This window comes from Rhinatrema bivittatum, chromosome 6 (assembly GCF_901001135.1).
Source record: "Rhinatrema bivittatum chromosome 6, aRhiBiv1.1, whole genome shotgun sequence".
Taxonomy (NCBI): domain Eukaryota; kingdom Metazoa; phylum Chordata; class Amphibia; order Gymnophiona; family Rhinatrematidae; genus Rhinatrema; species Rhinatrema bivittatum.
In genome coordinates, this window is record NC_042620.1 from 214,361,533 (window position 1) to 214,383,719 (window position 22,187).

At 47.9% G+C, this 22,187-nt stretch overlaps 1 protein-coding gene across 1 annotated transcript in view; it reads left to right on the top strand.

Moving 5' to 3' along the window:
• CHEK1 (checkpoint kinase 1) overlaps window positions 1–22,187 on the top strand; it is a 140,063-nt gene that overhangs the window by 53,219 nt on the left and 64,657 nt on the right. Inside the window, 4 exon segments of the mRNA XM_029606539.1 lie at window positions 14,485–14,589; window positions 15,286–15,323; window positions 15,325–15,382; window positions 18,626–18,734. Of these exon segments, the coding sequence (XP_029462399.1) occupies window positions 14,485–14,589; window positions 15,286–15,323; window positions 15,325–15,382; window positions 18,626–18,734 (310 nt within the window).

The window sequence follows — 22,187 nt, forward strand, 5'->3', positions numbered from 1 at the left end:
GGCCGCTGGTTGCAGCAGCTGCAGGCTAATGAAGCGCTATCTGAAGAGGAAGCTCGTTAGGATGGTCGGCTTGAGGTGGTGATTGCCTATAGTGCTGATGCTCTTTATGATTTGTTGAGAACGTCGGCCAGGTCCGTGGTTACCGCTGTTTCAGCGCGTCTGCTTCTTTGCCTGAGAAATTGGGCAGCGGACGTTTCTTCCAAGGCCCAGTTAGGTTCTCTGCCTTTCAAGGGCAAGTTGCTGTTTGGCAAGGAGCTTGAGAATATGATTCAGTTTCTTGGGGAGAATAAGTTTCATCGGCTTCCAGAAGATAGACCCAGGTCAAGGGGTCATTTGTCTTCGCGTTCTCGTTTTCGTGGGAGTCTGAGGTCTCGGGGGTCCTCGCTCGGCGGCTACCTCTTTTTGGTCAAATACTAACCGGCCGCAGGCTTGGTCGCAGTCCTTTCGCGGGAGGCGTTTCAGCAGACCGGGCGGTACCTCCTTGGCGCAGGGAGGTAAGACTCCGCAATGAAGTGCGGCCGGTCCATTCCTCTGTGCCGGTGGTAGGAGGCAGATTGTCTCTGTTTTATGAGGAATGGACAAAACTCACCTCGGACCAATGGGTCCTCTCTGATTAAAATAAGGCTTCGCTTTAGATTTTGCATGCCATCCCTGGCACCAGTTCCTGGTCTCTCCATGTGGCTACGCAACAAAGCGTCGGGCGGTAAAAGAGACCTTGCAGCGCCTTCTAGATCTCTGCGTAATTGTACCGGTTCATCCAGCAGAAGGGCAGGTACTCCATTTATTTTGTGGTACCCAAAAAGGAAGGCACATTCCGGCCCATTATAGATTTAAAATGAGTCAACCGATGTCTTCGGATCCCTCGCTTCCACATGGAGACTTTGCGGTCTGTCATCGCTTCCGTGCAAACAGGGGAATTCCTGGCGTCCTTAGATCTGACTGAGGCCTGTTGCGTCCATCGGACTCAGACGGCTTTGTCCCACATGCCTCACCTCAATATTCGCTTTCTCCACCAGCCTCGGGAAAATGGCGACTGCCGCATCTGCTTCTCGCTCTCTCCAGCGTCCCCGGAATGGCTATGGCAAGGCATTCCGCCATGATTCACCTGAGGGCCTCCTAGGGTGCGTGCGCGCGCTACCTACATCTTTATTCCAACATTGGCACGAACCTCGGGGGCGTCCCCCTCATGTGACGTCACAATGTCCAGGTATTTAGGTTGCCCATTTGCTGACTGACTTTGAGTTAGCAAGGATTGGATTCGTCCGGTCTAAGCTGCTCTGCTGCTGCTGGAAGCTCTCTCTACCCTCCGGGGTTCTACTAACCTGGGTACCCGCTCCTCGGGTGCCCTATGCTTATTTCCAGGTGCCTATCCAGTATCCAGGTACTCGCTCCTCGAGAGCCTGAGTTGTCTACCTTGGTGCCTGCTACCATTACTTCTGCCTGCTGGGAACTCAACTATTATAGCTACAAGAGTGTTAGTAATCTAACATCTACTAGTCTGTCTCACCTACAGCTCCGCATTGAAAATTTGCATCGGAGCTCCCTACACCACCATTGTGGGACGGGGCTCCTCAGCCAAGGACCCAAGACTGCTGCTGCAGGAATCTGCTCACTACTGCCACTTCTGGTGAACTCTACAAGCTGTATAATAAAATCTATCTCTGTGTTTGTGCATCTGAGTCTAGCCCAGTACTCCAGCTCCTCGTGGGGCTCCTCCCCATGGGAGTGGCCATCACTGCAGCACCTAAGAATCCACTAAACACCTCAAAACCCTAACAGATTGCTAACTCCATGGATTCGGCTCAGCTCACCGCATTGCAGGCCATTCCAGGCCTGGCCCAACAAATCTCCGAACAACAGAACTCGCTGGATAGCTTGACTGAGGCCTTTAATCTACTACACTCACAGATGAATGCTTCTACTACCACAGGTAAAGAAGAAACACCGCCAGACGTGACGGTTAAGACTGTTGTTCCCCTCTTCACTCCTACTCGCTTCTCAGGGGAAGCTTGGAGATGTAGGGGGTTCATCAATCAATGTTGCATGCATTTTGCCCTGCAACCTAATCATTTTCCTACAGCGTATGCCAAGACCACATATATCCTGTCTTATCTGGATGGAAGAGCACTGGCTTGGGCTTCTCCGCTGTGGGAGCGCGATGATCCTATCCTGAAGGATCTTACCGGGTTTTTGGAACTGTTCAAATCTGTATTTGATGACCCTGCCTGATACACTACAACAGGATCTACATTGGTTCATCTGAAGCAACATAAATAAACCTTTACCAGATTTCGCCATAGAATTCAAGACTATGGCTTCAGAGTTAAATTGGGACTCAAGATGCCTGAAGACACTCTTCTTTGAAGGCCTGAACTCCCGGCTAAAATACGAACTGGCGGCTCGAGAAATGCCTGAGACCTTGGAGGACCTGATGAAGTTGGCCACAAGGATTGATCACCGACTTCGGGATAAGATTCAAGTGGTCAAGAGTTCCAGGAGACCTAGCCAGGGAAAAATCAGAGTCAAGATTGTATCTAAGCTTATTCAGTCTAATCCTGTTGCTGGTGAGGAAGAACCAATGCAACTAGGCTGCAGTCACCTGACTTCTAAAGAGAGAAGAAAACGAAAAAGATTGGGCCTCTGCATGTATTGTGGACAAGCTGGCCATGCTGTACAAACATGCCGAATCTGTCCAGGAAACTAGCAGATCTAAGTCCTGTGGGAGGACTCTTCTTAGGTCTAACTGCACCCTCTCCTCCACTCTCTTCCAGTCTCTTTGATATGCGGACCGCTTGAATATCAGACTCTTGCCCTAGTGGACTCTGGGACAGGAGGAAACTTTATACTAAAATGTCTAGTGGAACATCTGCGGATCCCCACCACTACCATGACGTCTCCGCTACTACTATCCTCTATCCATGGAGAACCTTTACCGGGTGAAGTAACCCTACTTACTGAACCAGTAAGTTTAAGGACAGGCGCTCTTCATACAGAGACCATTTATCTCTTTATGCTAGAGAAGGCTATGCACCCCCTAGTACTTGGGTTACCGTGGCTGCAAAAGCACATGCCTCAATTCAACTGGGCTACTCTGGAGCTTTACACATTGGGGTCCAGATTGTCATGGCAAGTGCCTGAAGGAAGTTTCTCCTATACCCTGCATGCCGACGACCCCGTTGTTGCTTGGGTTGCCGCCTCAATACACATCTTTCCAAGATGTATTTTCTAAAGAAGCCGCTGATGTACTACCCCCACACAGATCCTACGACTGTGCCATCAACTTGAAACCGAATACTGAACCACCTAAGGGAAGGGTCTACCCCCTCTCTGTGGTAGAAAATAAAGCGATGTCTGAATACATCCAAGAAAATCTTCAAAAGGGTTTCATAAGGCCATCCAAATCTCCTGCTGGGGCAGGCTGCTGCTTTGTGGAGAAGGACGGAACCTTTTTCGTTCATGCATTGATTATCATGGTCTAAACGAGATCACGGTCAAAGACCGCTATCCCTTACCTCTCATCTCAGAACTATTTGACAGACTACAGGGAGCCACGATATTCTCCAAGCTTGATCTTAAAGGAGCATATAACCTTTTTTGTATTCGATCAGGCGACGGATAGAAGACTGTGTTTAATACCAGAGATGGACACTGAGTACTTAGTGATGCCCTTTGGCTTATGCAACGCCCTAGCTGTCTTCCAAAACATGATGAATAGCATCTTGCGTGACCTACTCTACCAATGTGTCGTCATACACCTAGACGACATCCTGATATTCGCTCAAGATCTGAATACCCATAAGGAGGATGTCAAGAAGGTTTTACAGAGGCTGCGGGAGAATAGTCTATACGAAAAGCTGTCCAAATGTGAATTCCACAAGGAATCTGTACCTTTCTTAGGGTACATAGTATCTAACAAAGGGTTCCAGATGAATCCTCAAAAGCTTGAGAGCATTCAGAAATGGACTCAACCCACTGGTCTAAAAGCTCTTAGAAGATTTCTGGGATTCACTAATTACTACAGAACCTTCATAAAGAATTACTCCTCATTAACTGTGCCATTAACAGCTCTGACAAAGAAAGGTGCCAATGTTGCCAATTGGTCTATAGAGGCTGTCACTGCATTTCAAAAGCTGAAGGATGCTTTCTCTACTAAGCCATGTCTCCATCATCCAGATCCTGCATGCCCCTTCATCGTGGAGGTTGACCTCTCAGATGTTGGCGTAAGGGCTGTGCTAAGTCAGACCAGTGACTCCAAGATCCCTACGTCCATGTTCCTTTTTCTCCAGACGCTTCACGCCATCAGAAAGAAATTATGGCATTGGAGATAAAGAGCTACTGACGATAAAGATGGCATTCGAGGCGTGGCATCCCTGGCTTGAAGGCACTCAACATCAAATCACTGTTTTTACAGATCGTAAAAACCTAGAATACCTTCGCCATGCCCAGCGCCTCAACCATAGACAGGCGAGATGGTCCCTGTTCTTCAACAGGTTTGATTTTGTCTTGAAATATCGACCTGGATTCCGGAATATTTTTGCAGACTGTTCCGTCTTTTCTCCCAAAGGTGGTTTCCTCATTCCATTGGAAGCAATCAGTGGAACTTCCATCTTTCTCGGACCTGGTCCGCTCGGATCCTCTTTCTAAGGATTTGAGGAAACTGGATGTTCGCAGAACCTTACTGTATTACTTGGAAGTCACGAACGGTTTTCGAGTCTTGGATCATCTGTTTTTGCTGTGGAGTGGTCCAAAATGAGGCAATATGGCATCTAAGACCACAATTGCCTGATAGCTGAAAGAATCTATATCTTCAGCATATTTGCTGCATGATAAACCTTTACCAGTAGGTCTTAGAGCTCATTCTACCCACTCCCAGGCGGCGTCTTGGGAGGAATGTCAGGTTTCACCACAAGAGATTTGCAGGGCGGCTACGTGGAAGTGTTTGCAAGGCATTACAAGCTGGATGTCCAGGACCCTGGTACTGGAGGATTTGGAGAAGGTGTGCTCAGAGCAGGCCTTTCTGGATCCCATCCCAGGTAAGAAGAGCTCTGGTACATCCCAGGAGTCTGGACTGATCCGGGTACGTACAGGGAAAGGAAAATTGGTTCTTACCTGATAATTTTCGTTACTGTAGTACCACGGATCAGTCCAGAGTACCACCCATTTATGGCATACAGGAAATGGAGAGTCAGCTCGTTCAGTTTTTTGTTATTAATTATGGTCTGCAGATCAATATTCGGTACTGTGCTGCACGGGTTCTGTTCCCTTTCAAGGTTAGTGTTCCATTTACGGTTCTAGGTTACGGTATATAGTTAGTTTTGGTTTTGAACCATTCTGCTTTGTGACTGAGTAATACTGATGGACTGTGGGTGGCACCTCAGGGTATAGGGCAGAGTCTGTCAAAACTTCTCTGTCTCCATCTGCTGGAGGGGAGGCAAAACCCAGGAGTCTGGACTGATCCATGGTACTACAGGAACGAAAATTCAGGTAAGAACCAATTTTCTTTTGGTGATACAGTGCTCTGATCTGAGTGAAGGAGGAGGGAAAACCTTCCACTGACCAGGAAGAGGAGGAGGAAGCAAGAGCAGCTTCCTGTCATACCCAATAAAAGAGAAGTCAGCCAACTCCTGCCCAGACTAATGAGGAAAGATCAGACTTCTGCTGGCTCTGCGACACACCTCCCGGGACGTCCGATACACTAGTGTGTCCCAACACACCTGTTGAGAACCACTGTTCTAGACTATTGATTGATTTTGCACAAAGTTCCTTGATGAAAGTGTTGCAGCGGGTGATCCAATTATTACAGGACCTGGGCTGGATGGTCAGTTTCACTAAGAGCAATCTTAAGCCATTGCAGAGCCTGATTTATCTGTGGGCTCGGTTCGACACCGAGATAAGTCTGGTGCATTTGCCACAACAGTGAATCCAAAAGTTGTGGGATCAAATTTGGCAGTGGCCTTGGATTTAATACCATGGTCGAGAGCCTTGCTTTCCAAGTGGAATCCTCAGTCCCTTGACTGCTCTGTGTAGTTGCCACTTCCAGAGTCAACCAAACAGAGCTTGCAATGGTGGACAAATCGCAAGCACTTGGACTGGTTTTGGTGTCTTCCTTCTGGATAATGCTGACCATGGATGCAAGTCTATTAGGTTGGGGCATGCACTGTCGGGAGTTTGTGGCTCAAAGTCAGTGGTTCACTGAGGAGGCAACTTGGATTGGAGGCCCGGGTGATTTGGTTGTGCTCCTCTGTTTTGCGCCTCGGTTGACAGGGCAGCCAGTCAGTGATGTCCAACAATGCCATAGCATATATAAATCAGGGAGGACCTCAGTCCTCAAATTTCCTTAGAGATAGATCATCGTCTTCAGTGGACGGAGCAGAATTTGCAGTCCTTGGCATTCCACATAGCAGGCACAGACCATGTGCAGGCCAATTATCTAAGTTGCCATGCCCTGGACCCAAGAGAATGGAGTCTGTCATGGGCCTTAGATCTTATTGTTGCCAGATGGAGTAAGCTGGATCTGGATTTGATGGCATCCAGTAAGGATGCAAAAGTGTGCAGGTTCATAGTCACAGGAGAGATTGAAGGACCTCCAGAATAGATATTCTGGTGCAAGAGTGTATTGTTCTTAATATTCTGATTGTTAAACATGTTATCCGAGTGGTGGTATATTTGTAAGCACATACATAAAATCCAACAAGTTTCCTCCTTGGCCTATGAAAGGCAGAGAAGTTCAAAAGACTGCAACTCATCCAGGGTTTGTTCTTCTGATGGCACTAGCCTGACCTCAGAGGCCTTGGTACATGGACTTTTTGGCATCTTCAAGTGCAGCAGTCCGCTTTAGCTTCCAGCATGAAAGGACTTGCTTTGTCAGGGTCGGGTATTTCACTAGGATCTGGATTGAATTTGTCTTATGGTTTGACTCTTGAGAGGGCGCATATGATGAAGAAAGGTTATTCACCGACAATGGTGGCTATGCTTTTGAAGGCAAGAACATTTTCCACTTCCTTGGTGTTATGTGCATATTTGAACAGTGTTCAAGAATTGGTGCTCGGGGTGCCAATGTGAGCAGGGCAAGGCATCAAATACCGTTGATGCTAGACTTCCCGTATGAAAGCTTTCCTAAGAGATTAGCCCTTATACCTTGAAAGTTCAAGTGGCGGCTTTTTCTTGCTTTAGGGGTTGATTTAAGGGTAGACTTTGTCTTCTCACCCAGATTTAGCTCGTTTTTTGAAGGGTGTTAATCATATTCAGCCTCCTCTCTGTATTTCAGTGCCTAACATTATTCTTTTCAACCAGATCAGTTTTCCTCTCTTAAAGGTATTTCCTTGCAGTTACTTACCTTAAAGACTGTATTGCTGGTTGCTATTTGTCTGCTTATAGAATATGAGAATTGCAGGCATTATCCTGCAGAGAACCATTCTTGACCTTTACTCCAGATATGCTTCTGCTTCACACAGTTCCTTCCTTTCTCCCATAGGTACTTAAGAATCAGGCTCAGACAGATTTGGTTTGTATGCCTGCTATAGCTGTCCAAGAGCCCACCAAATCTTGAGGCAGATCCATCTTTACTAACTCAAGAGAAGGAAGGTCTGTCATCCAAACCTTCCCGTCCCTCGATCTGACAGCATAGATGTTGAATATTCGCTGATTATAATAGTGTCTGCTAGGAAACCATCCACTAGAGAGCTTAAGGATTTAAATGGATATTTCCTCAGATATCAGTACCTCCTTGGAGTGCATCTGAGTGCTGTACTGACCTACCAATTTCAAATTGAGGGTAGGCCAATCTCCACTCATCCATTGGTATCCAAGTTCATGAAAGGCTCCTAGTACACTAGTTCATTCCTGTCACTTCTCACTCGCCTGTCCTTTTATCTTTCCAGCTGCTCTTGCCCCTTGCCCCCCTCTCCCCCTTCTCGCCTGCTCCTCCTACCCCTACCTGTTTATTGTAATTTCTGCCTGCTTCAGTTTTTTGTAAACCGGCGTGATGTGACTTACGAATGTCGGTATAGTAAAAGCTTTTAAATAAATAAATAAAAATTGTTCAGAGTAGTTAAATCACAAGCAGATTGTGATAAATTGCAGGAAGACCTTGTGAGACTGGAAAATTGGGCATCCAAATGGCAGATGAAATTTAATGTGGATAAGTGCAAGGTGATGCATATAGGGAAAAATAACCCATGCTATAATTACACTATGTTGGGTTCCATATTAGGTGCTACAACCCAAGAAAGAGATCTAGGCATCATAGTGGATAACACACTGAAATCGTCGGTACAGTGTGCTGCGGCAGTCAAAAAAGCAAACAGAATGTTGGGAATTATTAGAAAAGGAATGGTGAATAAAACGGAAAATGTCATAATGCCTCTGTATCGCTCCATGGTGAGACCGCACCTTGAATACTGTGTACAATTCTGGTCGCTGCATCTCAAAAAAGATATAATTGCGATGGAGAAGGTACAGAGAAGGGCTACCAAAATGATAAGGGGAATGGAACAACTCCCCTATGAGGAAAGACTAAAGAGGTTAGGACTTTTCTGCTTGGAGAAGAGACGACTGAGGGGGGATATGATAGAGGTGTTTAAAATCATGAGAGGTCTAGAATGGGTAGATGTGAATCGGTTATTTACTCTTTCGGATAGTAGAAAGACTAGGGGGCACTCCATGAAGTTAGCATGGGGCACATTTAAAACTAATCGGAGAAAGTTCTTTTTTACTCAACGCACAATTAAACTCTGGAATTTGTTGCCAGAGAATGTGGTTAGTGCAGTTAGTATAGCTGTGTTTAAAAAGGATTGGATAAGTTCTTGGAGGAGAAGTCCATTACCTGCTATTAAGTTCACTTAGAGAATAGCCCCTGCCATTAGCAATGGTTACATGGAATAGACTTAGTTTTTGGGTACTTGCCAGGTTCTTATGGCCTGGATCGGCCACTGTTGGAAACAGGATGCTGGGCTTGATGGACCCTTGGTCTGACCCAGTATGGCATTTTCTTATGTTATTATGTTCTTAAATAAATAAGGGGTCCATATTCAGACATAGTCTGGATAACAAAGTTAGCCAGATAAATTTATCTGGCTAACTTTGGAAGTATATTCAATAGTGCAGGCGCACTATTTAATTAGCTGGCTAACTATAAGATAGCCAGTTATATTTGTTAGCTAACTCTAGTCCTAACAGACTTTGCTGGCTAAGATATCCCATATAACTGAATATCTGAGTTAGCAGGCTAACTTAACTGGCTAACTCAACTCCTCCTAGTTACATTCCTGGAATGTCCCTAACATAGCTGGCTAAATTCTAGTTAGCTATCTTATTAGCCAGCTGCAATTTAGCTGGATAAATGCCCGAATATTCATTTAGCTGGCTAACTTCTGAGTTAGCCGGCTGAATGCTTTTGAATATGGACCTCTATATTGCAGTTGTCAAACCTCCTGTTCCATGGGACCTGAATGTGGTTCTGACACAGCTAATGAAGCCACTGTTTGAACAATTGGAGTCTGCTTTTCTCAAATTATTCACATGCAAAATAATATTCCTAGTCACATCAGCCAGAAGCTTCAGTGAGCTCCAGGCTTTAGTTCATTACTGTCTTTATATGCAATTCTTCCACAAAAGGGTAGTGTTCCACACGCACCCAAAGTTTCTTCCAAAGGCAGTATCTGCTTTTCCTATTAAGTCATAGTCTTACCTGTATTATTTTCTAGACCACACATAGATAAAGGAAGTCATTCCTTAGACTGCAAAAGAGTCTTGGCTTACTACAGGAAAATAACTTGGCCACATTGTCAAGCCTCACAGCTAGTTGTCTCTTAAAATCCTAACCATCTGGGCACAACAGTAGCCTAATGAATATTTTCCAATTAGCTAGCAAATAGGGCATAACAATATGCAATACAATCAGGCATCCAGATCACAAACTCTATGAAGGCTCAAGTGAGAGCCATAACTGTATTCCTGTTCATATCCAGATCAGTCCAGACAAGTGGGTTTTGCATCCTTACCAGCAGATGGAGGCAGAGAACAAAACTGTGAGGCACTGCTACATATCTAAGAGTCCACCTGCAGTGTCTCAGGTGGCACTGCTGGATACAGAGGTGCAATCCTGCAGTCTATTTTAAATAGAAAAAAAGTATTAGAAAAAGAAGACAATTTGCTACAGTGCTCCCTGAGGTGTTAGGTACCTTTTGTGGACCATCCCTTAGGTGGAGTTGAGTGAGCGGGGGGATTGGCTATCTCTGTCTGACTTTAGCCCGCTTCTTCCGGAGGGACTGATAGCCAGGGGACTGGCTCCATCTTTCCTCCGAGGTCTCCTCCTTCAGCCACCTTCCTCCTGGGAGGGAAGTATATCTGTTTCTTGTTAAGTTCTTAAAAAAAAAAGAAAAAGAGTAGAAACAGGAGCTTTGGGTAGGGGATGGCTTGGCAGCAGGGGGAAATATCTGTCAGGGGTGGTTGGCTCAAGATCTTTGGACGCTGGCAGAGGCAGCCTGATCAATCAATAGCCTAGAGACAAGGGCAGTTCGCAGGGCCCTGGAGGCATTCTTGCCTTGGATCAAGGATAGGATGGGTGAGAGTCTCTTCTGACAATGCAACAACAGTAGTGTACTTCAGTTGTCAAGAAGGGATGAAGAGTCACACGGTGGCCCTGGAGGCTCAACATCTCTTTGCGTGGGCAGAATTTTTCCTAGAGGGAATAGTAGCGACTCGCATCGCGGGAGTGGACAATGTGCAAGCAGATTTCCTCAGCAGGCGGCAATTGGATCAGGGAGTTGTCCCTGGAAGCCTGGGCTCTCATTTGCCATGAGGTCCCAAGTGGACCTCATGGCCACACAAGGCAATGCCAAATCAACCAGATTCTTCAGTTGCAGTTGAGAAATTGGGTCGGAGGGAATAGATCTGTACTAGTGTGCTTGTGACCGAGAGGAGTTCTGCGATACGTGTTTCCTCCCTGGCCCCTTGTCAGACGAGTCTTGCGGCGCATAGAGATGCATCCAAGGAGGATGGTTCTGGTGGCGTCTGAGTGCTGCGTTGGCCATGCTTCGCAGATCTGTTGTGTCTCGCAATGGACGGGCTTCTCAGGTTGGCCCATCTCCCAGGGGTTTTTCGTCAAGGACCCATATTCTTAGATCTGGAGGATCACTTTTTTGTGACTTGGCTTTTGAGAGACGGCAATTGCGATTAAAAGGATATTCAGGGCTGGTTATTTCCACTCTGCTCCAGGCTAAAAGGCCTTCTACTATTCTAGCCTATGTCAGGGTCTGGAAGGTTTTTGAGTCTGTGTCCGGAGCAGCGGCTGGATCCGCAACAGGGTTATCAAAAGGCTTGGCTTATAGCTCACTGCGTGTGCAGGTGGCAGCCTTGGGTTGCCTTAGGAGCAAGATGCTGGGGGAGAGTCTTGACCTCTCAACCTGTTGATCGCTTTCTGAGGGGCGTTAAGCATTTGCGACCTCCAGTGTATAAGGTTTGCCTTGATTGAAGTCTTAATTTCATCCTGAAAGTGCTCTGTGAGCTTTTGCTTGAGCCCTTAAGAGGAGCCTTGCTAAAGGACCTGACCTCGAAGACAGCGTTTTTGGTGGCCATTTGTTTAGCAAGATGGATTTCGGAGTTTCAGGCTTTGTCCTGCAGAGATCCGTTCTTGCGTATTTTCAATCACAGGGTTACGCTGCATACGGTTCCATCCTTCTTACCAAAGGTGGTGTCCTTTTATGTTAATCAGACTGTTAAGCTGCTGGCCTTTCCAGAGTAGTCTCAGGATTTGCCAGAGTCCAAGAATCTCTTCTTCTTTTGGATGTGTTGCGATATCTTAAGGTGACTAACAGTTTTCGGTGATTGAACCATCTCTTTGTGTTTGGTGGGGCAAAGAGAGGGATCAAAGCTTCTAAAGCCATGATTTCGCATTTGGCTAAAAGAGACCATTTGTTCGGCTTATATTTGTAAAAGTCGAGTAGCGCCACTAGATCCGCATGCGTGTACTCTACAAGATTGCAAGCTGTCTCCTGGGCGGAATGTCAGTTGGTTTCACCTCAGGAAATATGCAGAGCCACAACGTGGTCTTCACTCCGTACTTTCACTAGACATTACCATTTAAATGTTCAGGCACAGGAAGATGCAGCATTTGGTGAAAACATATTGCATATAGGTCTTTCGGGTTCCCGCCCAGTGTAGGGGTGCTTGGGTACATTCCACTTGTCTGGACTGATCTGGGTATGAACAGGAAAGGAAAATTTGGTTCCTATCTGCTAATTACATAGAAATGACGGCAGAAGAAGACCAAACGGCCCATCCAGTCTGCCCAGCAAGCTTCGCACTTTTTTTTTCTTCTCATACTTATCTGTTTCTCTTGGCTCTTAGTAACCTTTTGGTTCTATTTCCCTTCCACCCCCACCATTTTGTTCCTGAAATACACAGATCAGTCCAGAGATACATCCCCTTGGTGCCGAAAGATAGAATTTCCTTTTTGGATTCTCAGATTATATCCACAAGTTGTAAATAGGTTGAGCTGCTGAGGTTAAGCAGTTAGGATTCCTTACAAGGAAGTGGGGGCTCTTACCCTGAGTTAACCGTTCGCCCTAGTTTGGAGTTCAATTTTCTCTACTCATTGACTTGAGTATGGGTCAATGCTAAGGGACTGCTGGTGGCACTCTCGGATATGTAGCAGTGCCTCAAAGTTTTGTTCACTGCCTCCATCTGCTGGTAGGGATGCAAAATCCACTTGTCTGGATTGATCTGTGGTATTACAGGAACAACAATCGGCAAGTAAGAACCAGTTTTCCTTTAGTAGCTCATCTGCAAGCAGTACCTATTATTTGAAGACATCTGCAAAGCTGCAACTTGGTCATCAATGCAGCCCTTCACATCCCATTATGGTCTAGACAATTTATCAAAAAGTGACTAATTTTGGACAAGCAGTTTTGCATAGCCTGTTCACCAGTAGTCTACTCTCCATAGTGGGGTCCAGGTTGTTTATTCAGTAAATGCTGAGCCAAAACAGTCTCCCCACTTGCCATGGCTATTTCAGCCTTGTTTTTTGACTGTGAAAACAAGTGTGTTTTGTAGACAGCAGGATGAATTAGCCATGCTAAATACTCACCTGCCTCCCTGTAGAGTCAACAGCTTAGCTAGACTTTAGCTCTATAATTAACGGATGGAGCTCACGAGGCAACACCTGCACAGGTATTCCCGCACATGTTCAGTAAAGCAAAATCTCTATGAACTTAGAGAAAGATGTCACCCACATATCATGGTTAATTCATCTTGCTGTGTATGAAGAACACAGCTTATGGTAAGCAAACTTGCTTATGTAAATTGCCCAGGGGGTTGGGCACGTAAAAATACACGCAAAAGCCATGTGTATTACAAAGATATTCTGGCGGGCGAAATTGGAATGGGAACAGAACTTAAGTGCACATTTTTGATTTTCGAACGTATATGCTTTAAATATACACATACAGTTAATGCCTGCTTCCGAACAGATGTAACTTTTTTGTGCTTATATGATAGTCACACCTGTAAGTTTTCAAAGCAGATTTATATGCTAAATAATTTAGGGCTCTTCAGCTTGAAAAAGAGGCAATCAAGAGGGAATATGATAGAGGTTTTAAAAATAATGAATGGGTTGGAACAGATTAATAAGTCATTGACCCTATCAAATAGTACTAAGACTAAGGGATGCTCCTTGAAACTAACAGTTTAAAACAAATCACAGGGGTTTTTTTTTCCCTCAAATCAGAAAGCTGTGTAATTGGTTGCAAGAGGATGTGGTTAAGGCATCTAGCATAGTTTGGTTTAAAAGAGGTTTGGGCAGGAGGAAAAGTCTATAAACTATTATTAGCAAGTTAAAGTTGGAAAAGCCATTGCTATCCCGGAGTGTGAGAAATAAGGAATGAGTCTACTCTTTGGGATCTGCCTAATATTTGGAATCATACTGGCCAGTGTCAGACAGGATACTGGGCTTGATGGACATTTTGGTCTGACTCGACATGGCATATCTTACATTCTTATTAAAACAACCTAGCAACATTATTACTTCACACTTTTTTGAGACTGAAAAGGAGTTTTTTTATGGCCACAGCTACAAACAGTCTTGAGCAGCTTATACAGTGTTTATATTAAATATATCAGTGTGATGCTGTTGTAGTGCTTACAGTTCCCATCAGTGCCAGCCTGTGGGGTTCTGATGGTAATTGTTACAGCAGTACCTCTGATTTCTTTTGATTCATAATGATGGGAAAGCCAAACAGAAGGAGCTTTGAAAAATTCAGCACTAAACTCATCTGAGGAATGAAATATAAATCAGAAGGTAAAAGGGGATATTTTATTATAATTGGCAATTCAGTTCACAGTTGCATAAACTTAGAAATTCTATATGTATGTATGCATCTATGATGCAATTTGGTAGATTATGAGCTGGTGCAAATAATAAGACTTGATGTTGCTGCACTTCATTCACACCTGTGTAAACTAACTGGATTTGCCTTCCTTAAACAGAACTACCTTGGGACAAGCCTAATGAAAGCTGCCAAGAATACTGTGATTGGAAGGAGAGAAAGCTTTTCCTCACTCCCTGGAAGAAGATCGATTCAGTTCCTTTGGGTAATTGCAGAGACCTGACATGATTGGTTTCATTATCATGCTCTCTGTGCATTACAGAAATGACATCTTGTAGGTTGGGGAAAATGAACACATGACACCTTTTTGCTATATGGACTTCATACCAAAATAGATGGTCAAACGTGCCTTTGTTTTACCAGGTCTAACCCAAGATGCATAATTACACTAAGCCCCAATTAGTACAGGGCATTTATAACCTTGGACAGGTACCTGTATTGGGGGGAAGTTAAACCTGAAGCACATGCTGAAAGGAGGGCATTCAGGCATTTTTTGTAAACATTGTTCAAATTCATGTTTTAAATGGCTTAGGAAGATGTATTCTGATAGGTGATATATAAATGAAAGAGGGGCATATGAGCAGAGCCTTGGTACAGTCAACTTGCTGGGTTAATGTGATTGTTTCCTAGCATGTTATGTTTATATTCTTGTTACAATGGTAATTTTGGTTACATATCTATTGATAACCCACTTTCTTCTAGTAGGTTATATCCCAATTGTTATATCAATTGCACTATATATATAACACACTTTGCTTGGCTGGAAAGGCATGACAAATAAATGATGATGATTGACTTCTAGTCATTAGTATTCTATGCTTAAGCAAATTCAAAATCAAACTGGATTGTGCATAGATAATTTTAGTTAACCAATATGTTTTTGGCTTTTTTTTTCTCATAGCCCTGCTCAATAAAATATTAACAGACATTCCTGCTACCCCGGATCACCATTGCAGACATCAAAAAAGACAGATGGTACACGAAAGCTTTCAAAAAAGGTATAAATCTTCCAGGCTGCCAATCTGTCTTCAGATCAGCTTTGAATCTTAATGCAGAATGCTGACACTGGAGTAAGGTGGTATTGGCTCCAGGTTAAAAGGGAGAGGTTGAGCCAGTTCTTTGTTCTGGTGCATTGCATAGGGGAACTTGTCTAGTTCTTAGGGAAATCTAGGCTGCAAAGAGAGTCCACATTGCTTCCTTACCCAATAAATGTGGATGCAGTCAAGGCATCTGAAAACAAGTAATGTAAGGCTAAACTGCGAATTGACATTTTAAGAAATCCTGAGGGAGCAAGAATTTACTAAGGAGAAAAGAGATTAAGGGAGTGGAGATGAATTACATTGTTCCCTGTATGTACCCGGATCAGTCCAGACTCCTGGGGTTTGCCCCCCCCCCCCCCCCCTAGCAGATGGAGACAGAAGTTTACAAACAAAACTCTGCCTTATCTAGGCTGGTGCCACCTACAGTCTGGCAGTATTCTTCTGTCTCCTAGCAGGTGGAGAGGGTGCAAAACCTACAGTCTGAGCTGAGGCCTAGTTTAAAAAAAAAAAAAATTAAGAATTCAGAATTAGTGTTAGGTAGGTCGGTAGGGGGCTGAGACCACAGTTGTGTGCCTGCAGGTCTGGCCACTCACCTCCCAGGGAGCGGTGAGGTCCTGCGGGGACCATCCCTCCTGTGGTTGAGGCCGCTGAAGATGGGCTGGGGGCCCTTGCCTGCGTTTGTTTTTTCCTGTCCTGGGGGTGACACCGGGGAGCTCGGTTCACTCCCCCCAGGTGGACCCGGAGCCGGCGACGAACGGTAAAAAAAAAAAAAGTTTAGTGGTTTGTTTTTTTTTGTTTTCTCTCTTCTCCTCTGTCCTTTCCTTCGCTGGGTGCTCCGATCGCGTTGGGGGCGCGGGGGATAGGTCGCGTGGCCATTTGCTTCTGTTTTTCTCTCTCTCTTCTTTACAGGGGGCATGCCGCGACGGTCGGTCTGCCGTGCTTGCGGCGCGGTCAGACGCCTCTCCCGAGACAGCCTCTGCTCTGGCTGTGTCTCGGGAGGCGAGGGGGTGTCTTCTTTTCCGGAGGCAGCGCGCGGTGCAGAGCCGGCGGGGAACAAGTCGGGGGTTGCTTTAAGCCAGTCTCCGGAGCGCGGGAACGGGTGCCATTTTGGGTCCTTTGGTGCCGGCGGCGGGAATGTCCGCCATTTTGATTTCTTCGGGGCCCGCAATTTCGGCACCCCCGACGGGGAGGGGAGGATTCTCCGCCATCTTTATCCCCTCAGCGAGAGTCCCTGAGGGGGGGACAAGTCTCCGCGGCCAGCCTGCAATAGCGCTCCGGAGGGGGATCCGGAGCTCAGCTCTTCGGATTCTTTTTCCTCAGAGTTTGTGCTTGTGATGCACAAAGCCTTCAAAGCGTGGCGCCTGGCCAGGAAGAGAGCGCGGGGATCGCAGGACCCAAGTCCGGGGTCTGAGTCGGGGAAGCGGGCCAGGCCCGCTCAGGTGTTGGATCCCCCTGTGAGGGTCCGGCCTCTCAGGCTGGGGGCCCCTCGGGGGGATCCCGATACCACCTCGGACTCCGACCCGGATGAGCAACAAGTGGATCAGGATCCGCCGTCCCAGCCGAGAGGTATTGAAGGGGACGGGGATCTGGTGGCTGGAGCGGTCCCCATGCGGCAGAGGGGGATGACCCCAAAGTAGTTCGGTTGTTTCGCCGGGATGAGTTGGGGCCCTTGATACCAGCGATTCTGGGGGAGTTGGGTATAGAATTGCCGCAGCCGGAGTCCCGACTAGGGCGCACGGATCCAGTACTGTTGGGCCTCAGGGGCCCACCATCGGCGTTTCCCTTGCATTTTTCAGCGTCTGATTTACTTTTCAAGGAATGGGATACCCCAGACTTGGGGCTGAAGGTGGCTAAGGCCATGGATAAGCTCTACCCTCTGCCGGAGGACGCACTTGAACTGTTAAAGGTCCCTAAAATAGATTCAGCGGTGGCGGCCGTTACGAAAAAGACCACCATCCCGGTGACCGGAGGGACAGCTCTTAAAGATTTGCAAGATCGCAAGCTGGAGATACAGCTTAAGAAGATCTTCAAAGTCTCCGCTCTCGGTATTCGAGCAGCTATCTGTAGCAATTTCTCATTGTGGGCAGGACTTCGGTGGGTTCAGCAGCTGTTGGCCAATGAATCCCTTTCGCAGGAAGAGGCGCTACAGGCGGGCCGCTTAGAGGCGGTGATTGCCTATAGTGCCGATGCCTTTTATGACTTACTTCGCACTTCAGCGCGTGCTATGGTTTCGGTGGTGTCGGCGCGGCGTTTGCTATGGCTGCGCCATTGGGCGGCAGATGTCGTCTAAAGCTTGTTTGGGCTCGCTGCCGTTTAAAGGCAAGTTGCTGTTTGGTAAGGAGCTGGAAGATTTAATTGAGTCGCTAGGCGAGAACAAGGTACATCGCTTGCCGGAGGATAGACCGCGGTCTAGAGGGGCTCCAGCATCGAGATTCTGTTTTCGCGGCGGCCGGAGACCTCGCAATTCATGGAGGTCGGCCTCCTCCTTTCGACACAGTGCCACACGGCAGCAGTCGTATGCTCAGTCCTTTCCCTTCAGCCCTCCTCCACTCCCTCTTTTTCTCTTCTTCAGAACTTCTTACCCTTCCCACTCACTCATATCCTCTTCCCTTTTCCTTGCATCCCCTCTCATCTTCCCTTTCCTTCCCCTCACCTCATCGATAATCCCTTCCCTCTCCCTCAGCCCTCCTCCACTCCCTCTTTTTCTCTTCTACAGGGCCACAGGAGGTCTCCGGGGGTCCCTCCCTTGCACGCACCTCGCCATCAGGCTAGTTGCTGGCCCGCCCGCAGCTCGCTGCCGCTGCTCCTCCCTACACTGCCTCCCAGCGCCATCTTTACGCTCCACTGTGACAGACGTGCTCTCCCGCCCACGCATGTGCAGTAGACTTGCTCTCTACTGCGTGTTTGCGGCACGTCTGTCAAGCTTCATTTATCTAGATAGATATTCATGAAGTTCTCGGTTTTGATATTGAGCATTTGTATCCGGATACATACAGGGAAATGGGGCTTACTTTTAAGCTTTTAGAGCTTATGTTGATCAGTTCCCTTGAACATACATATGCTCCTGTTAAAGATAATTATCCTTGTATTTATCTGTAGGAGACAACTTGTTTAACTTTGAGTCTTGTTGTTTGAAGTAGCTATGTAATTTGTAAACAAGAGCAAACTCTTTTTTTTTTAATGTTTTTCTTCATGTTATAGGTGTAAAGAGAGCTCGAGCCTCCTCCGGAGGTACTTCAGAGTCCTCCAGCGCCTTTTCCAAGCACATCCGGTCAGACATGGACTTGTCACCAGTGTCCAGCGCTCACAGGTCAGAACACCTTCTAGTCCCTGGAGATTATAATGCATTCCATAATTTGTGCATTGCAGAAGCTTTATGATTGAAGTTCTGTATCTTCCTAAGACTTTATTTTGATGACTATAGTTTTGATATTCAAGCGTGCTGGAAATAAATACCATGCATCATCAGTCTAAGTCCCATTTCCCTGTACGTACCCAGATCAGTTCAGACAGTGGGTTGAGCCTCCTGTCCAGCAAATGGAGGCAGAGAAAAACTGAAAGGGTATCCTTTATTTATTTTTGGCTTTTATATACCGATCTTCTTGCATTGGATACAAATCAAACCGGTTTACAGTGAAACAAACAGAATACTTGCCCTAGAGCAATTACATAGAACAAAAAACATTCAAAAACAGAAAACTTTGAGTAACATGGTATAAGAGTTAAATAATATCATAAACAAAACCATAACAAAGCAAAAAGATGAACATAGGCTTAAGATTGCACAAAACCATTTGGGCATGTTGCAAAAAGGGGTGAACGGAATGATTGAGAAGAGTGCACAGAGCATGAAAAAAAGAAGGCAACATGAAAAGGCAGAACCAGAGGCATCTGGTTCTGCCTTTTCATGTCATCCATAGCAATGGTCAGGGCACGGAGAAGGCAGGCATGGTCGGAAGTAGCAGAGGTCAGGCTTGGAGAAAACAGGCAAGGTCAGACGTAGCAGAGGTTGGTACCAGGAGGTCAATCAGAGTACAGACGAGACGAATGAGGAAACAGGAACACGGGTCAAGGAAGCACCGAGGCAACGAGTACTCAGAACTAAACAAGAAACCAAGGAGACCTACTGCAAAGGCAACGCTTCAGTGCGAGGCCTGAGCATTTATATCAGGACAGATCTCTCCCTGCGTCCCTTCAATATTTCTCTGTCTCCAGCAGCTGCAGGCAGCTGAACCTGTTCGTGCTCTCCTCCCCCCCAGGCACTTGCTGACAGGCCTGTTACTGTGTTTTTCCCTCTGTCTTTTCTAATCCTGCTGTCCAGGGGTAAGTTTGTTTGTTCTTTTTTTTTTACGGGTTTACCTCCCTCCTTGCGCCTGACCGCCGGGGTGCACGTTAGAGGCTCTAACCTCTCCCCCTCCGTCTGTCGTCCGTCCCCCCCCCCCCCCCCCAAAATCGATCGCCGCCCTGCGACGTGACATTCCCCGGGGCCGCTTTCCGCCGGGACGTCCGATTCCCTGGCGATCCTTTCTCGCCGGGTCGGTGGGGTTTGTGGGCGGTCCGTTTTTGAGGCTTGGCCTCCAGGCGCCGAAGAAAAAGCCAGCGCTTTCCGCTCCTCCCCCCCCCCCCCCCCCTTGCACTCAGGATGCCGCGGTCGGCGGCCTGCACTGCATGCGGACGACTTGGGGGCCGGCTTTCACGGGAGGGGCTATGCACGATCTGCCTCTCCGGTGGGCAAGGCTGCTTGCAGCAGGGGGACGCCGCCGGAGCCCACGGACAGGACCGTGCTTCTCGTCAGCGGCAAGCCCCGTTCCTGCTGAGCGCGGGAACGGCGGCCATCTTGTTTTCTGACGTCGAGGATGCTGACTCTCAGGGAGAGGACCCGGAGGCTCCGATACCAGCGCTGCCACCTGTTTTGGCTCCGTTTTCAGAGTCTGAGCCACGTTCTCGCACAGGGGAGGCTCCAGCTTGCCCCCCCCCAGGGGGTTCCAGGGTTTTCACCTGAATTAGTGGTTTTGATGCATAATGCCTTCCTGCAGCACATGGCCCAGCCTTTGGATGTCGCCCCGGGACCCCCACCTCCCAAGTTGGCATGCACGGCCCCACTCCCGGGAGGGGACCACTCCCAGGGCAGCGCCCAGCGGGGCGGAAGGTTGCCAGATCCAGCCCGGGATCCACCCGAGGCACCCCGGTCAGTGACCCGTCTCCTGACCCGTCCAGGGACGATCCCATCTTAGGGGCCCAGATGGAAGGCGATGACCCTCGGGTCCTCCGCATCTTCCAGCAGGACGAGCTGGACGGCCTGTTCTACAGGAAACGGACATCGATGCCCACCCCCGGGGCCTGATCCCAAGGTGGTTCCGGGGGAAGAAGGGAGACCCTCTCCTGGCGGGGTTGTGACCGCTGGGTAGGGCCTTCCCTACTCATCCCACGCTTTTGCAGTTAATTTCCAGAGAGTGGGACCTCCCTGAGGCCACCTTAAAGGTCAGCAGAGCGATGGAAAAGCTCTATCCCCTCCCGGAGGAGTTCCTCGAGCTGCTCAAGGTTCCGGCGGTGGACTCCGCGGTCTCGGCGGTCACTAAGCGTACCACCATTCCGGTCACAGGCGGCACGGTGCTGAAGGATATCCAGGACATAAAGTTGGAGGTTTACCTCAAAAGGATCTTTGAGGTGTCAGCGCTAGGGGTCCATGCGGCTATCTGCAGCTCACTGGCGCAAAGGCCAGGGCTTCACTGGGTCCAACAGCTTCTCACCTCCCAGGATCTGCTGGCAGCGGAGGCCCAACAGGCAGACAGGCTGGAGGCTACGATCGCCTACGGAGCAGATGCTCTATATGATCTTCTCCGGGTCCTTTCCCGGTCTATGGTGGCGGCGGTCTCAGCCCGTTGTCTCCTGTGGCTTCGCAAGTGGTCGGCGGATGCCTCTTCCAAGTCTCGCCTGGGGTCGCTCCCGTTCAAAGGCAAGTTTCTTTTCGGGGAGGATCTGGACCAGATCATCAAGTCTCTCGGTGAAAATGCTGTTCACAGACTCCCTAAGGATCGTTCTCGTTCTTCGAGATCCTTCAGTTCCTCCAGAAACCGGTTTCGGACTCAGCGTCTGTTTCGGAATACCAGGCAACAGATTCCACAGACACCGTCCTCCCGCTCGCATACCTGAAACCGGTCCTTTCGAGGGCGCAGACCCGGCAGGGATGGGCCGGGACATAACGCTTCCTCAAAACCAGCCCAATGATGCCAGGCCGACCCACGCAGCGTTCCTCAGGATAGGGGGCCGGCTTGCGCTCTTCTACGAGGAGTGGGTCCACGTCACATCGGATCAGTGGGTCTTGGATATTCTAAAACGCGGCTACGCCTTGGATTTTGTCCGCGCCCCCAGCGACAGCTTCATCTTCTCTCCATGCAGATCCCTTCACAAACGGGCTGTTCGTCAGACTCTCGACCGCCTCCTTTCGCTGGGGGCAATAGTCCCGGTTCTCGCCGCCGACTTGGGTCGGGGCCACTATTCCATCTATTTCATGGTCCCCAAAAAGGAGGCCAACTTCCGTCCTATCCTGGACCTCAAGACAGTCAACAAATCCCTCAGGGTTCCGGGTGGAGACCCTCCGCTTGGTCCTGGCCGCAGTGCACCAGGGGGAGTTCCTGGCTTCGTTGAATCTCACGGAAGCGTATCTTCACATTCCGATCCACCGGGCACATCAACGCTTCCTCCGCTTCAAGATTCTAGGTCAACATTTTCAATTCCAAGCCCTCCCTTTTGGCTTGGCGAC